This window comes from Carettochelys insculpta, chromosome 5, assembly GCF_033958435.1.
Source record: "Carettochelys insculpta isolate YL-2023 chromosome 5, ASM3395843v1, whole genome shotgun sequence".
Classification (NCBI taxonomy): Eukaryota; Metazoa; Chordata; order Testudines; family Carettochelyidae; genus Carettochelys; species Carettochelys insculpta.
In genome coordinates this window covers 96,661,165-96,677,966 of record NC_134141.1, presented here as the reverse complement: position 1 = coordinate 96,677,966, position 16,802 = coordinate 96,661,165, and the positions used below count along the sequence as shown (strand labels likewise).

At 41.0% G+C, this 16,802-nt stretch overlaps 1 protein-coding gene across 2 annotated transcripts in view; it reads right to left on the bottom strand.

Annotated features, from left to right (window-relative positions):
- DHX29 (DExH-box helicase 29) overlaps positions 1-16,802 on the bottom strand; it is a 41,454-nt gene that overhangs the window by 22,810 nt on the left and 1,842 nt on the right. For both annotated transcript variants that reach the window (XR_012645783.1, XM_074995565.1), the window contains exons 2-11: positions 14,613-14,686; positions 13,233-13,346; positions 10,690-10,819; positions 8,009-8,148; positions 7,374-7,499; positions 6,572-6,698; positions 6,177-6,332; positions 3,045-3,210; positions 2,315-2,435; positions 768-1,370 (exon numbers count right to left, since the gene is read on the bottom strand). Coding sequence is in view for 1 of the 2 variants with exons in the window: in XM_074995565.1 (XP_074851666.1) it covers positions 768-1,370; positions 2,315-2,435; positions 3,045-3,210; positions 6,177-6,332; positions 6,572-6,698; positions 7,374-7,499; positions 8,009-8,148; positions 10,690-10,819; positions 13,233-13,346; positions 14,613-14,686 (1,757 nt within the window). In the remaining variant the exon portion in view is untranslated. The remainder of the gene's footprint in view (positions 1-767; positions 1,371-2,314; positions 2,436-3,044; positions 3,211-6,176; positions 6,333-6,571; positions 6,699-7,373; positions 7,500-8,008; positions 8,149-10,689; positions 10,820-13,232; positions 13,347-14,612; positions 14,687-16,802) is intronic.

Here is a 16,802-nt window from a genome sequence, read left to right as displayed (position 1 = left end):
TCTTTGTACTGTATATAAAACATTTTACTCCTAGTTAAAACAATTGTAAAATCTGTCTTGTTCTCCACTAGCAGAGCTCATGTAGTTGTAGCACTGTTCATTCTAAAAACCGAAAATATATCAAGAAGTTATGAAAAAGGGCAAATAAATTTACTTTCAAAATAACATGACTACTTCACATCCTGTGCATGTTTTAAATGCGTATCGCTACATTTGTTCAGGTGTGTGTTTAGAGAGTTTGCCCACGCTAATTACAGGTTGAACCTCTCTAATCCAGCATCCCTGAGACCTGAATGCTGCTGGACGAGGGAATTTGCTGGACCACTGGACATCAATATAGTCAGCAGCATTATCTACACTTTCACTTATGACTGGGCTCTTAGAAGACATTTAGGGGGTAAACATTACAGCTAAATAACAGCACAGAACATTGAAAGACAGGACTGGTGTGTGTAAACAAAGTTTATGGGACCACAGGAAAATTGGCCACACCCATGATATGTGGTCATCCAGCTAACTAAAATCGTGCTGGATTATAGATGTTGCCAGACAAGAGAGGTCCTGATTGGAGAGGGTCAACCTGTATGAGTTAGTAATCCAGTGTTCACCAAAAAGCAAGGAAAAATGCATTTTAAAGACATAGGAAAGAAATCTTTAAATAAAGTCATGTCAAATATCACTATTTGGTATCCACAATATTCAGAAAAATTAACTTCCTATAAAGCAAGTTGTATAGGCCATTAGCTATGAATCAAGTAGCAGCTTACTCTTCCTCCAGGTCCTGTTTCGCAGCCTAGTTCTTCACAAACTCTGGTAGCCAGACTCACTGCTGAGATCCTTCGAGGCTGAGTGCAGACAATATTACATTTACTTGATTCCCTCACATTTAGCAGCAAATCCTCTAACAAGAAATGGGGAACTTGGGTACTTTTGCCACTGCCTGTTTCCCCAGCCACAACAACTACTCGATGCTTTTTAAGAGTTTCTATGATTGCATGTCTGTGTTTAAACACAGGTAATTGTTGTCTCTCCTTTAAAAGTCTCTGGTATCTGGAGGAACTTTGAAGTTTTTTAAACAGAATCCTCACAGGTTCTAAATCATCCATGCTTGAAGTCTCAGGAGAGAGTTTGCTGAAATCTTCTTCAGAAATTAAGTTCTCCCAGGAGTCCTCAGGATCTTCTAATATTTTGGGTTTGTTTTCAGATTGCTGCAGTTGCTGCTGCTGTTTGAGTTTGTTTAATAACTTAGCAATAAAGTTATCACGAGGTTTATTAGTTTCTAACTTGCTTTCTTCTTCCTTTTTCTTTTCAGCTTCACTCCATTCCAACCAAACATCTCGATATGGGGGAGGCAGCAACTGATGGACTGACTTTAGAAAAAAAGGAAAAGTGACAGTAGTTTTGACATTTTACCTACAAATCAATTTGAAAACTCTAGAAGTTACCTTAAAAATTCTCTAAAAAATTAAAGACTATACAACTGATCCAAAAACATTAGAAAACTTCTGCTCCACAGATGCAGTTTGTCTTTAGTGTTTCTCTGGATACTTTCTGTGACAACATTTTTATTTGAGACCTCAAATCTTCCCTTAAATATGTTGCTAGTATTTGATTGCAGCTAAGGAATTAGTAGTTTTCCCAAATCCTACATTTAGAATAAAGCAATATAAAAATAAAAACAATGAAAATGTATACCTGAAACTTTACATGATATAGTTGAACAGTCAAACGGTTATGTCTACAGACCTTATTAAAAAATGCACAAAAGGGATGACTAAAGGCATTTTGCTCTGATCTTGCCAAACATTTTGCTCTTATCTTGCAAATATTAAGTCTTTTATACTTTGATGCATAAATGTTGCTGTTTTACTTATTCAACATCTGTACGGCTGAACAGCTGACAGAAGATAATTTCTCATATGATCAGAGAGACTAATTTAAAAAAAGACTTAAATACCAGAACTCCCTAATTCTCTCAAAATTTGCAAGTTCAACAAAAGGGGGAGAAAACAAGTTGAAAGATACATATGTAACCATACTGAACATCCATGTCTACCTCTGGGTAGTGCAACTAGCTGAATATTTAATTCATCCCACACCATGAGGGCTTGTCACATGTTGTAGCCTCATGGGATTATGTTTGGCATCTTTAACAAGGATAAATGAACATGCAGTTTACGAGGGAGAACTCTGGCTTAGAAAATCTTAGGGGTTCAGATTTTTAGAAGATGAATATAGTTAATATAGATCCATAAGAAAATCTGAATATGAAAATATATTCCATCCTAAGCATCTAGTGTAATGAATATCTTACCTGTCCTTTAACTAAGTGATACAGAGCCCATGTAGCAGCCAGATGCTGAGCTTGCATGCTATCCTCTGTCAGAATTGTAGGACACACTGCCATTACATCAACTGATTTAGTTACCCTAACCCTTCAAAAACAGAAAAACCAGCACTATAAAATCATAGTTCAGACAGACATTTCCATTTACTTGTCAGGCGCAGAATTTAGCCTACTGTTTTTTGCTTAATATCTAAAATTCACGTAAGAAGAAACTGAAGGTTGTCTGATAAAGAACATTACACAAATGAAATCATTAACTTAAGATTTTAACATAAAATGAAGTATAAAAAGAGATTTATGGAACTGATCTCTAGGGTAGACTGCAATAAACTAAGGATCTTTTTTAAAAAAAACAAAGTGAAACTAAGTAGCACCAGATCATCTTTAATAAAACAAAGTGACCAACTCATGGAAACAAATATTTACTTAGATGATATAGACGTTATTGCAAAATATTTTATAAAAGCTAACCATATGTAGAGCTGGATACAATTTTTCACCTTTTTCAGTGAAAATGCATATTCAGCAACACCAATTTTAAAACTGTCTAAGAAATTCGACAGATTGCTTTAGTCAACAAATTCCAAAATCCATAACCTTCTAAATACACAAGTTTAAGGCCAATCAATTAAATGGAAACAGCTAGAGTTTAGATAATTAAATTAGTAGAAAATTCAGCTTTACTTGAAGTACATACCTACATTTCCAATATCTACCCACCGGAACTTTTTCAAAAGAAGGATTTGGACTCTTGGCAAAATTTTTCCTGCACCAATCAATCAAAAACTGTTTAGGAGATTTACCAGTCCAACTTCGAGCAGTGTAGTCAAAATTCCTAACATCTCGAGGCTCCCTCTTTTTCGCTGTCATGGTAGAACAAAATTTACATTATTTTAGATGCTCACATGAAGTGTCCAAATTTTCTTAATTCTTGAATGAATCCAAAGTAATTTTCTTTTGACCAAGGCATTTTTAGGAGAAAATAAATTTTTTTCATAAAAACTCTGCATTTATTTAGTATATAAGAACATAAGAACATAAGAACATAAGAATGGCCATACTGGGTCAGACCAAAGGTCCATCAAGCCCAGCATCCCATCTGCCGACGGTGGCCAATGCCAGGCGCCCCAGAGAAGGAGAACAGAAGACAAGTGATTTATCTCCTGCCATCCATCTCCTGCCCTTGTTATGAAGGCTAGGGCACCATACTTTATCCCTGGCTAATAGCCATTTATGGACCTGACCTGCAAAAATTTATCAAGCTCTTTTTTAAACCCTAATAGAGTCCTGGCCTTCACAGCCGCCTCGGGCAAGGAGTTCCACAGGTTGACTGTGCGCTGTGTGAAGAAAAATTTCCTTTTATTAGTTTTGAACCCACTACCCATCAATTTCATTTGGTGTCCCCTAGTTCTTGTATTATGGGAAAAGGTAAATAATTTTTCTATATTCACTTTCTCCACACCATTCATGATTTTATATACCTCTATCATATCGCCCCTCAATCGCCTCTTTTCCAAACTGAAAAGTCCCAGTCTCTCTAGCCTCTCCCCATATGGGACCCTTTCCAAGCCCCTAATCATCTTAGTCGCCCTTTTCTGAACCTTTTCTAATGCCAATATATCTTTTTTGAGGTGAGGAGACCACATCTGCACGCAGTACTCGAGATGTGGGCGTACCATAGTTTTATATAGGGGAAGTATGATATCTTTTGTCTTATTATCGATCCCTTTTTTAATAATTCCTAACATCCTATTTGCCTTACTAACTGCCGCTGCACACTGCGTGGATGTCTTCAGAGAACTATCCACTATAACTCCAAGATCCCTTTCCTGATCTGTCGTAGCTAAATTTGACCCCATCATGTAGTACGTGTAATTTGGGTTATTTTTTCCAACATGCATTACCTTACACTTACCCACATTAAATTTCATTTGCCATTTTGCTGCCCAATCACTCAGTTTGCTGAGATCTTTTTGTAGTTCTTCACAATCCCTTTTGGTTTTGACTGTCCTGAACAACTTGGTGTCATCTGCAAACTTTGCCACCTCACTGCTTACCTCATTTTCCAGATCATTGATGAACAAGTTGAACAGGATCGGTCCCAGGACTGAGCCCTGGGGAACACCACTAGTTACCCCCCTCCATTGTGAAAATTTACCATTTATTCCCACCCTTTGTTTTCTGTCTTTTAACCAATTCCCGATCCATGAAAGGACCTTTCCTCCTATCCCATGACCACCTAATTTACATAAAAGCCTTTGGTGTGGGACCGTGTCAAAGGCTTTCTGGAAATCTAGGTATATTATGTCCACTGGGTGCCCCTTGTCCGCATGTTTATTAACCCCTTCAAGTCACCATACGGTTCTCCCGGTCATCACAAACCCAACTAGACACTGTCAGACACAGAATACTGGCCTGGTTCAGTTTCGCAGCACCTATACTGAACTATAGTTAACCTGGCACACTGCTATACTCTTTTAAGAATACTAAAATTGAGCTTAGTAATTACAGATACAGCATAGGATACCACTCACTCTTGTTGACATATTTAAATAATACTCAAAGGGTTCAACCATTAAGATCTTTGGTGAAGGATATTAACATCCGTCTAGGTGATGCAGCATTCCATCTGCAAAAAGACACAGGTTTAACCTCCCTATTCCGGACTTCCCTAGCTTGGCAACACCCTGGTTCAGCATCACTGGTAAACCAGTGGATGCTCCGCAGCTGGAACACTCACTATAAAACAGGGGCTAGGCCGAAGAGCGTTATGGGACCAGGGAACAGCAGAGCTTGGAAAAATGAGGGAGTGAAGCCCGGTGTCCCAGAACCGACAGCTGGGAGCAGAACCCTGGCTCACAGAGGGAAGGGGAGCCATGGCCGGCCAGCAGAAGATAATTTATACAGGGAGACTCTCTCTCTCTCAAGCAAAAATTTCTACGTGGCATTTATCTGCAAACTCTGGCTCTATTGGACTCTGGAGACAGGAGGGGCCAGAGCCCCATGGGACAGCAGCTGGGAGCAGAGGGCCAGCATTTATCTTCCCTGTCAGCAAATTCCCTGGTTCAGGACCAGTCAGGTACTGACAGTGCTGGACCAGGGAGGTTCAGCCTGTATTTGAATCATGATCTGACTCAAATGGCAAAAACACAGCTTTAAAGCTGCTGTGCTACAATAAATATAATAAACTGAGAAGTTAGAATGGTTCAACCCATCTTCACTGTAATCCAAGGTTTGGGAATCCCAAACCATACAGAAAAATGTACAATCCAAGGGACAATATAAATCACTATTTAATTGGTATGTAATACAGGATGCACCTCTCAAATCCAGTACTCTCTCGTCTGGCAACATCCATCGTCTGGCACAACCACAGATATTAATAGATGAGAGAGTAGCCAGCAGGTGCAGGAGCCTGAGTGGGGCTGGGAGCTAAAGCCTCTGACTACCTTGCAGCAGTGGGGTGGAAGGATGCCACAGGTCTGGGACCAGACTTCCCTGGCAGCACGGGCCAGGAGTTGGAGCTCCTTCCTTGTCCTGTGGCAGTGGGTGCGGAATGCTACCATTTGGATGGGAATTGGTGCCCTCCAGCAATGCGTGGGACCAGCCCCCAGCTGCCCTGTTGTTAGGGAGTACCCTGGGTCTGGATGAAGCTCTGTGACAGCCCCAGGGGAGGGAGGCTAGAGCTTCACAAGTCCCTGAGCACAGTTCTGCACCTTCCCTTCTGTGGCAAATTCTTTTGTTCTGAACCTGTTAGGTCCTGAGCACGCCAGATAAGGGAGGTGCAACCTGTAAATGAAGTTTGTATTGTTCTTAACTTCAATCATACCCTTCTCTTCCTCTGCAACAGCTCCAGATTTTTCAAGCAAGTTCAGGTCCAAAGTAGCTTCAGGAGGCAAAGGAGATTTTTTCTTTTCATTTTGTTTTTGGCTTGTAATTTTTATAGCTGGATTAAACACAGGATGGTCCTCTAATGCCGTCATTTCTGTAAAAAGAAACAAACGTTGATTTTTCTTAAGAAATCATCACTCATCCTTCGAAAATGTGGCAGGCTGGACAGCTAGATGATCTGCAATTCAAGCAGTGATATGAAATCAGTTAAAAAGTACTTAAGTATCATCTTAAGGAGATTTTGTCCGATAGACAGATTTACTAACAAAAATGTGACTGTACAAATGAAAGTATAAGTTTATTAAAAGGTACAGATAAAAGGAATGCCCATACCCTGCTGAATTCTTCTTATTTTTTCTTGTGCCGCTTTTTGGCCTTGCTTGTCTTTGTCTTGCTTGGAGGAAGCTGCCTGTTCCTTTGCTTCTAAAAGCTTTCCAGCCAAATGCACATATCTTTCATTCTGTTCCAAGCAAGATCAGTAGTTACGTCCTAAATATTTTGCAGTAAAACTAAAACTGCTTTTTCTGTTTAAAAAAAACAAAAAAAAACAAAAACCCCAGGAGCCAGTATTCAACTGGCTCCTTACCCCCCTCCCCAAAGCCAATCACATAGCTGGGGCTGCTGAGGTGCTGGTACACAAAAAACACTGGAAATTAACTCCAAATGACGTAATAAAAACCTATGCCCACCCAACCACCTGTTCACATTAACGCAATAGTTATATGAAATATATGCTTTTGAAAGAGAACAAAGAATTCTAATTTCACATATTAAAATAAAAGGCTAAGCATGACTTTTCACAAGAGTGGGAATGGAAAACTAGTGCTAGAATATGTGTTTGAGTCTTACAAGGGACTGTGTTTTCCTTTCTAGCATGAACCATCAAAAAGTTTTGCGTTCAATACAAAAACAAAAGGGGAAAATGACTTGGGAAGCATTACTTTTAGAATGTTTTTTAAACCTTCTCCTTCTGCCTGAAATACTGTTAAATCTACAAAAGTAAGATAATAATTAAATCAGTTATGCAGTCCTTGATTTTACACAAATGCACATAGTAGAGCTGATGTTTACAGTTAAATACCATACAACAGTTTTCATTTGAAAGACTCCCTATAAAAATTGCTCTCCAGCTTACAGGATCAAACTTTTCCTCATCTTCTGAGTTTTTCATGGTCTCGCTTTTCTCTTCATCGCTTTGTTGCTCAGCATACTGCAGAATCCATTCCTTCATACTCATCTCTTTTTCTTTCCCAGTATTTCTCTATTAGGAAGAGCAGCTAACATTAAAAGGTTATTTTAAACGCAAATGAAAAGGTTTAATAATGGCTGTTCTGTCAATATTTGAGAAATATTGCTTGAAACGCAAAACAACTAAAAAAATGAAGATGCTTTGCAAATCAGGGAAAACATCACACAATTTATAGATAATATATTTACACACACACACACACACACACACACACACACACACACACACACACACACACACACACACACACACACACACACACACACACACACACACACACACACACACCTTTTTGATGCAGCAACAAAAGTTTTACAACTACTATGGGAGTAGAGAGGAAGAAAGAACTATGTGGGGAATCTTCATTAAGATTTAAAAAGTTGCAGTTCTGGACTCCTAAATTGTAGCGTTATTTCAGAATAGCTCTTCCAGAACAGCTTATTTCCAAATAAGGCCGCTGAGTAGACATACCCTAGGAGTTTACCCATTTGAAAATTCCTTCCCATAATTCCTCAAATTACCTTTATTTCAGGGCCATCTTCCTTCTTTTTGTTGTTTGGTAACTGAGGAGTTTCACTCAGCGGCACAGGAGAACGAAATTTTGCTCTAGGTTTGTGCTGTTCTTCTTCAAACTGCTGACTAAATCCTTCAGGTAATGCATCTTTAAAATAAAATTATATACTGGTCATGGAAAAAAATAACTGAAGATATTTTTAGTTTGCACCCTGTGCCACCGAAAGTAAGAAATAAACACCATGTAAGATGGATCAAATGCAGGTCTTGATATTCATCTGTCCAGATGCTGGTTTCTCTTTATTATACCAACTCTGTAGATAAATAAATGGAGGCAGAATGAGAGAGATTAAATAACTTATCCAAAGTTCGGCAGAAAATCCAAAGCACAGCTAGAAGAAAAACCCAATTTTGAGGCTCCTGTTTCTGACTGTTATTACAATGTAGAATTCCCATAGTACAGGGGTTGCTATTGCCCTATTCAATGGGGTCAAATTACAACACATCTGTAATTCACATCTGTAAAGGCAGCTGTAGAATACAAAAAAAAAACCAAGAAATCCTGTGGCACCTTATTGACTAACAAATATTTGGAGCATACACTAATGTGGGCAAAGACCTGCTTTGTCAGCTGCGTAAGACCCTCAGGGATTTTCAATATGCAGGTCTGATGTAATGAATTTCCTCTGAATCTGGTGAAGGACACCATAATGCTAAGATTTCTCTGTTGCAGAGTGCTTCTTCAGTCTGCAATAGGAATATTTTTCCATTTTATCAGCAGTGTTGTTGTAGTCTTGTTGATTCCAGGATATGAGACATATGAGGTGAGTGAGGTAACATATGTTAACAGACCAACTTCTTTTATCAACAGGTGTCAGACCAGTATAAGATATTACTTCACTCACATTGTCTTTTGCTATACCATATTTTTATAGGAACAGTTTTTCTAGAGAACATCTAATGGCACTGAAAACAAAAAATGGAAAATGAGAAATGCCTGCTTTTCAGAATATGTGGCAATATACACTAACCTAGTCATGAGGGCTACATCTACACAGGTGGCTTTTGTCAACAAAACTGGCCAAGCATCTACGCAGCTAAAGCGCTCTGTTGAGAGTTTGTCAACAAAACTCAGCTGTTCAGCCAGAAGTGTTATACCTCCCCCCAGATCAGGTAGAACGCCTCTGTCGACAGCATTCTGTCGACAGAGTGCGCTTGTGGACACACCTCTCAACAGAGAGGGCTTCTGGTTTTCCGGGCAGCCCTGTTTGCAGAGCTTCCAGCCAGCCATTCTGTTGATAGAAGGCAGGGCAGTCCAGCTGATCTCTGTCAATGGAGCGGCTTGCTCTTTGGAGCCACTTTTATGCATGGATGTGGTCTGTCGACAGAGGCACTGCCAGGGTTTCTCTGTTGAAAGCGGTTGCCCACGTAGAAGGTAGTCCATCATGTCCGACAATGACATCTTGAGCTTGCACAGGCTCATCGGTTGTGGACTAGCACGTGGATGAAGAGTCCAAGCTTTGAACGGGATAGGCGTTCACAGCAGGGGCAAGGGAAATGTCCTGGCTCTGGTGGTGTGGCTGCTGCTGTTGCTTTCTTCCTCTCATGAGCATCAATGAGGCCTACACGTCACTGCTCTTCAAAGCTGATATACACGTGTCGTACGAGAGCACGCCAGCCTGTTCAGTCTTTTGCATGCTGCTCTAGCTGATCTGGTTTTAAACCAGCATGAGCAACATTGGACTTCATGCAGTCTTTATACCTCTTGCGATGCCTACCTTGATCCCTTTTGCCCTAGGAGCGTTCACCGTAAAGGAGGTGCTTAGGGATTCTCAACTCCTCCATTTGGATGATGTGCCCTGCAGAATCATAGCTTCAGTGCTCATGGTTCCTGCCCTGCCCAGGACTTCCAGGTTCGTAACTCTGTCCTGCCATCGAAAGTGCAATATTGACCTCAGGCTGTGCGTGTGTAAGTGCTCCAGCAGTTTTATATGTTTTCTCTACAAGGTCCAGGTTTCACAGCCATACAGGAGACTGGTCGGGACTGCAGCCTTGTACACTTCCAGTTTAGTGGACTGTCAGATATAGTGTTGATTCAACACTCACGCTCTCAGACATTCTGGTGCCCGGCTGGCCTGGCAGATTCTGGCATTGATTTCTTTGTCAAGGGAGCCATCATTGGCTATCATACTGTCACAGTACTTGCACTCCTTTACTGTTTTTAGCTCTGTTCCTTCAAAAAAGATTGAAGCGGGGAGAACAGGAGATCCTGGAGCAGGTTGAAACAGGACCTCGGTCTTTCCTAGGCTGATGGTCAAACCAAAGAGGTCAGTGGCATCAGCAAACTTGTTGACGATGAGCTGGACATCAGATTCCTCGTGTGCCATAAGTGCGCAGTCGTCAGCAAAAAGGGCTTCAAGGATGAGCCTCTCAAGCGTCTTGGTTTTAGTATTCAGATGACGAAGGTCGAAAAGTGACCTATCAAGTCTGTATTTTATGTAGACTCCATAGTCCAGGTCCCTAACTGCGTGGCTGAGGACGCACATGAAAAAGAGTTTGAACAACACTGGAGCCAGCATGCACCCCTGCTTCGTGTAGATGTAGCCTAAAACTTGTTCAATAGAAATCTGTTATAACAGATCCCAGAGACTTTAGTACCTAATAGTCACTTGTCAGGCATGATGCTTACCATCTGGAAGGTTTAAACAAAGCCAGTCAAGTGCAGAGTGAAGATCACCTCCATATAAAATTGTATTTTTCATCGCTTCCTCAATGTCTTCAGTTTTAAAAGAAAATCCTTGCAAAGCCATATATACATCCTAAAAATAAAAGAAAATGAGTATATTTTTAAAAAGGAAATTGATTTAAACTGCGAAAATAAACTCCACTTCACAAAGAAGTTTGCAAAAAATGTTGCAAAGATAAGAAATTTGGTATTAAAATGATGCAAACTGCAAAGACACAAGCATCAGAATACATACTAAACAAAACTCACTGTTTAAGATTATTATTACACCTCGTTTCAAATGAAAAGTAATATCATCTACCTAACTAACCAGAAACAAAAGAGCACAAATCTCCTTCAATGATCCACATATATGGCAGTGTGATGAGCACAATTCCATGCTGCCTACAGTTTTCCAAAGAGAGAGCCCTGGATGCTACATGGTATCTTCAGCTTAATGATATTAGGTATATGATGTAAGTGAAGCACCACTCCAATCAATCGGCTAGATGGGTGCAGAAGTTTGGCTATGGTTATACTAGCAAGTTTTGCTGGCAAAACCCTGGTTTTGTCAACAAAACTCGTGGAGTGTGCACACACAAAATGCACTTTGTCAACAGTCTCTGGACAAAACACAGCACTTTTGCTGGTAGCGTTCTGTCTCAAAGCTTTGAGGCATAACACTGCTGTCAACAGTTTGTCAACAAAAAAAGCTGTGACACCACTCTAGGGCGGGCCTTGTCTCGACAGACAGGGCAACCACAACAGTGGCCAGCCCTGTCTGCTGTGCTTCCCAGTGCCTGTTTTGTTTAGAGAGCATCCGGGCAAATCTGGCTGCTTTGTTGATAGAGCTGAGCGCTCTTCCAATTGGCTTGTGTGTGTGGCCGCACTCTGACAACAGAAGTTTTGTCAGGAAAACTCTCCCAACAGTGAGTTCTGTTGACAGAGCACTGTAATGTAATTGTGGTCTTTGTGATTTTTCAGTCTCACATGAGACTTTCTTGGTTAGCATGAGGGAGAGGAAACAAATACTCTATTTTTAACTCCAGTCTCCTGGCTGCTATGGAGGAAGAGTATCTGTTACTCTGCCACTTCTCCCCTCAGCCTCCATGTCAATGCTCTTCTCCAGAAACAGTTTAATGTGTTAATTGCTTTCTGAAGCATGGAACTGATGTTACTTAACAGTTTTATCCTTATAAGGATCTGAACTGCAGCAGCAACATCACTAGACCTGTATGTGTTCTCAGGAAAATCCTGTAGCTATTTACATCTGGAAGGTTGTCTGTTGCTATGAAAACTAAAGTTTCTTAAAATGAAATCTTAAATTCTGAAAAACAGATGGTTTACTTGACAAAAACAGATTCTCATTCAACACTGGAGTTTTCAAGCCCTCTTACATTCAACTTAAATTACTTACTTCACCTCATACCCAATCATCATACCCGACCCAAGTTGCTGCCGGGCTGAGGAAATTTTTTACTTAGGGCTGCAAACATTAACCCTCAGCCTACACCCATGCGCCACCACGCATGCACCCAGCCCACCGCCACCCGGGGGACCCTTCTCCCACCTCACTCAAACTCACTCCCACAACCACTAACAATCCCAACAGCCTCAATAGCCTAACACACCATACACACCTCTACTCAACAACACGTAGCCTCACCACGGCGGGGGGTGGCGGCTCATGCAAATACAAACAAACAAGGCACCTTCAGCCTTCTCCCCACTCCTCTGCTCCTGCCACCATCACTGCCTTGGGTTAAGGCCAACGCTGACCCTGACAGGAACGGAAAACTGCTCCTGTCAGGGGCAGCAGCCATGAGTCAGGCTGCTGCCCCTGACAGGACAGCAGCCTTACTCGTGGCTGCCACCTCTGACAGGAAACTGCTCCTGGCTCCCCTCCGCTTGCGGAGCCAGGAAACTGAGCAGGGCAGCAGCCCTGGTTAGCTTCCTGGTTTCAAGAAGTGGAGGGGAGCCGGGAGCCAGGCTGTCCCTGGTTCCCAGCTCCCTTCCACTGCCTGGTGCCAGGAAACTGATCAAGGCTGCTGCCTCGCTCAGTTTCCCCTCTCTGCAGGGGGACAGGAGCTGGTAGCCAGGCTGCCCTGTGGTTCCCAGTTCTCTGTCATTCTGGGAGCCAGGAAACTGACCAGCCCATCTGGGCTGGTCAGTTTCCCAGCTCCTGCAAGCCCAGGGGAGGTGGGAACCAGGCTGCAGCCTGGTTCCTGCCTCCCCTCAACTTGCATGAAAATTTGAGTTATGTGGAGGCTGCAGAAACCCAACACCCGTGTAACGCAACAGTTTACTGTATTGACTTATATTTGCAAGGACATTCAAATGTCCAATTATATTTGATATCTGAGATTTTTACAAGTTTAACAAACTTATGTTGTATTGTAAAATAAGAAAACTTGACTTACACCAAATACTAAGATAAAAGTGACAGAAAAATAATCTATTTACTATTGATGAATCAATGTTGATCTTGAGAAAAAAACGCAATTCACCTGTAATTTTTTGGCAGTAAGTCTTCTAGAAATCATTCCCTTGTCATCACTTTGTTTTTTTTGCTCATTAATTACTCCAATAATCCTTTTTTCCAAGTTACTGTTAATCACGACCTGTGGATACAGATACTAGACATTATAAACAAAATAAATCTTAAAGCCAGCAGTCTAAAATAATTTAAACGATGTAGAAAACAAACCATACTCTCACTTCAAAAATAGCACAGGCAGTTTCAAACAATAGGAACATGGCTCTCCTAAAGAAATAATCCCCTGTACCAACCAGTTTGTTCAAATCTTATTATATTAATTTTGTACAGATAAGTGGTGACATGATCCTTGATATATGACAATGTTAATTTGAACAAAATACTGCCAACACAATTGACTTGATCAGCCCACAATATCTGGTTATTTTTAACATCCACAGAATTCCTGTAATTTGCAGAATATGGACCAAACCCTGTTTGACCTTAGTCCCCATGTCAGTCTCACTGAAGCTGCTTATGTGAAAACCTATTAGATCCTATATAGCTCACAAAAATCCTATCACAATCACAAAGTTTATGTAAATAAGGCTACGGCCACACTACAGAGATCTTTCGAAAGAAACCCCTACAGAAGACCTCTTTCTAAAGAGCTTCTTTCGAAAGTGTGTGTCTACACACAAAAAAGTGGATCAAAAGGGTGATCTGCTCTTTCGAAAGAGAGTGTCCACACAGCCCCTGCTCTTTCAAGAGAAAGAGCCAGAGATTGAAAAATCAGGTGCCATGAGGACTGGTCTTTTGAACGAAGGGCCTGCAGAGAGTCTACACAGGTTCTCTCTCAAAAGAAGCTTTCAAAAGGGGGCACTCTTTCTGAAACAGGAAAGGCAGAACAATTTTTAAAGGAGAGCTGCATTCTTTCAATTTACTTTCAAAAGAACACTTTTTGTATGTAGACTCTGCAGGATCTTTCGAAAGAGCTCCCTTGTTTTGCAAAATCTTTCAAAAAAGAACTTGCTTGTGTAGATTCATCCTAAGAGTCTAAAATCCTATAAAAACACATCAGCAGAAGAAGCTGGTTTTGCCTAGCTACATGGCATGCAATATATTTCTATAACACACCAAAGTGAATTTCAGAGATCAAATATTTTCAAGTTCACAGAATATTTTAAATCAGAAGTTTCCTGATGATGAAAATATGAATAGGTTTTGACAATTTTCTTGAAGTTGCTCCACCCATCACATAAAACTCAACAAAATGAACATCCTCAAATTTCTAGAGTCCAGTGAGCTTTTATGTATCATAAATTAAGTAAGAAGCAATTTTTCTTTCCTGTTGGAATCAGGTATTAAGAAGAATGAAGATGATTTTTTTTTTCTTGAAAGACATACTCACTTTCAGGACAGATTTATCCAGATTTGCAGCAGCACTAGAATCAGGTGTAGAACCAAAACTGTAGGTTTTTGGACCTGCAAATTCCATATAAATATTACTTAAATAAGCAAAGCAAATAAAATATTGTTTAAATGATCTAAAGCAGAATACAAGGCCTATTGGTAGTGTAAGAGAAGGTATATATTATAACTTTTTTTTTCCTCCCAGTAAATAGATGGACATTTCCAACCCTTAAGTAACTACTTTAATTCACAAGTAACTACTGAAAAAAATACTGTATTTTTCAGTAGAGGACAGATTGCAGCTGAAATTGTTAAGCATCTTGTGGCAGATGGTCTGACTGGGATTTCATACTGTTTGGCAGAAACATATTACCTTTGACAAAGATTTCAAGTTTTATAATCTTCTGGATTACACCGTTTGCCTATCTATTCCAGAGTTGACCATGAAAAACTCATTAGGGACTGTGAAATCTGGCTTCTGCTAGGGAAATCTGATCTTTTGTATGCTTTTATCCATATCATACATACTTCATGGGGGAGACCAGTGTTTCTCAAATCGGGGGTCTTGACCCAAAAGAGAGTTGCAGGGGGCTCACAAGATTATTTGAGGGGAGCTGTAGTATTGCCACCCTTTTTTCTGCTTTGCCTTCAGAGCTGCCCTGCTGGAGAACGGCAGCCAGTCACTGGGCTCCCAGCTCTGAATGCGACACACTCGGAGCAAAAATGTAGAAAAATGGCAATACCATAACTATGCCACCTTACTTCTGTAGTTAGGGTTTACTGCCATGGTGTCCTCATGGGTCTTTGGCTCTGTCAGTGATGATAACCAGAAGGCTGCTTGCATTAGTGTTCAATTATGTGGGCCCAATGATTGCAGCAGACCCCAAGAAGTCCCCCAAAGACCATGTAAGGATTACAGGTGCCAGGCCAGGTTTATTGTACAGCAAAGTACAATAACAGTTGTCAGTAGATTCTACTGAACCACTATGCATGTATACCTGCCACAAAGGACTTACTCGGTCAATGGGAAATTTCCACTGCCCCTAGGTCAGACAAAGACCGCCCCCCCCACCCCAAATATATGACTTTATATACAGATACAAACAAATCACACCTCGATGCTGATGCTGTCAGGTAGCCATCCTCTGATGTTACCACCCATCATCCCATACCTCGTAGTTTGATTAGATCATTACCATCCATGTTAGACCCTTTCCTGAACCTAGGTCTGTATTTGTGAGGAGTAGGTACCAAGGTCTTTTTAATGAGCTAGTGGTACCATATGATTTCAACTAATGACCAGTACCAATTATTGTTCTGCACGTGAGCCGATTATCAATTAGTGTTTAGCACTGTCAGTCTTGTTCCTGCTAATTTCTGTTCTCAGGGGCCTTTACTTAACGTTAGTCATGTTTGCCCATTTGTTAGCTAGGCCTCAGACCAGGCCTGTGCGGCATGGGCTTAGGCCTTCATCTCACCACAACTTCTATGCTGCTGCCTTCAGAGCTGGGTGGTCAGATTGTGGCAGCAGCCAGCTGAGGGCACACCTCTGCAGACAGCAGCTCTGCCATCAGAACTGGGCTCCAGCCAGCAACCACGAGCACTCTTATTTTGTCCATGCAGGTATGGAATAAATATTGTTACATGAACCGAGGTGTGTGTGGATTTGCACCAGCAGCAGAAACATGCTGCTGGCTGTGGGCACTCTGCTTATCAGTTGTGTGGCATCTGAATCTCTTCTGCATGATTGTCTAAGTGCTCAGCTTCCAGGGAAGCTAGCAAACATTCTCTCCAGTTGCCCAGTTCTTAAGGCAACACCACCACTGCTGCCGCCACCAGCAGCAGCACAGAAGTAAGGGTAGCAGTATCTCAGCTCCCTCCTAACTTTGTGACTTCCCCACAATTCCTTTTTGAGTGATGACTTCAACAATTAAAACACAGTGAAAATACAGATTTAAATAAATTAAGCCATTAAATTTATAATTTTTTAAATCCTGCAACTGACATGGAGTAAAACAGACCCTGAATTTGTAGAGTCCTACATGTGGGCTGTGTAAACACAGACATCTTACTCAGAGCTTCTCCCTGCATGTATTCCATTCCAAATGCAAAATCAGCCTGTTTGCTTAACAAAACAAGTTACCAGGATCAACACTCCAGTGCTCTGCTCTCTAAATTTGGCTGCCTA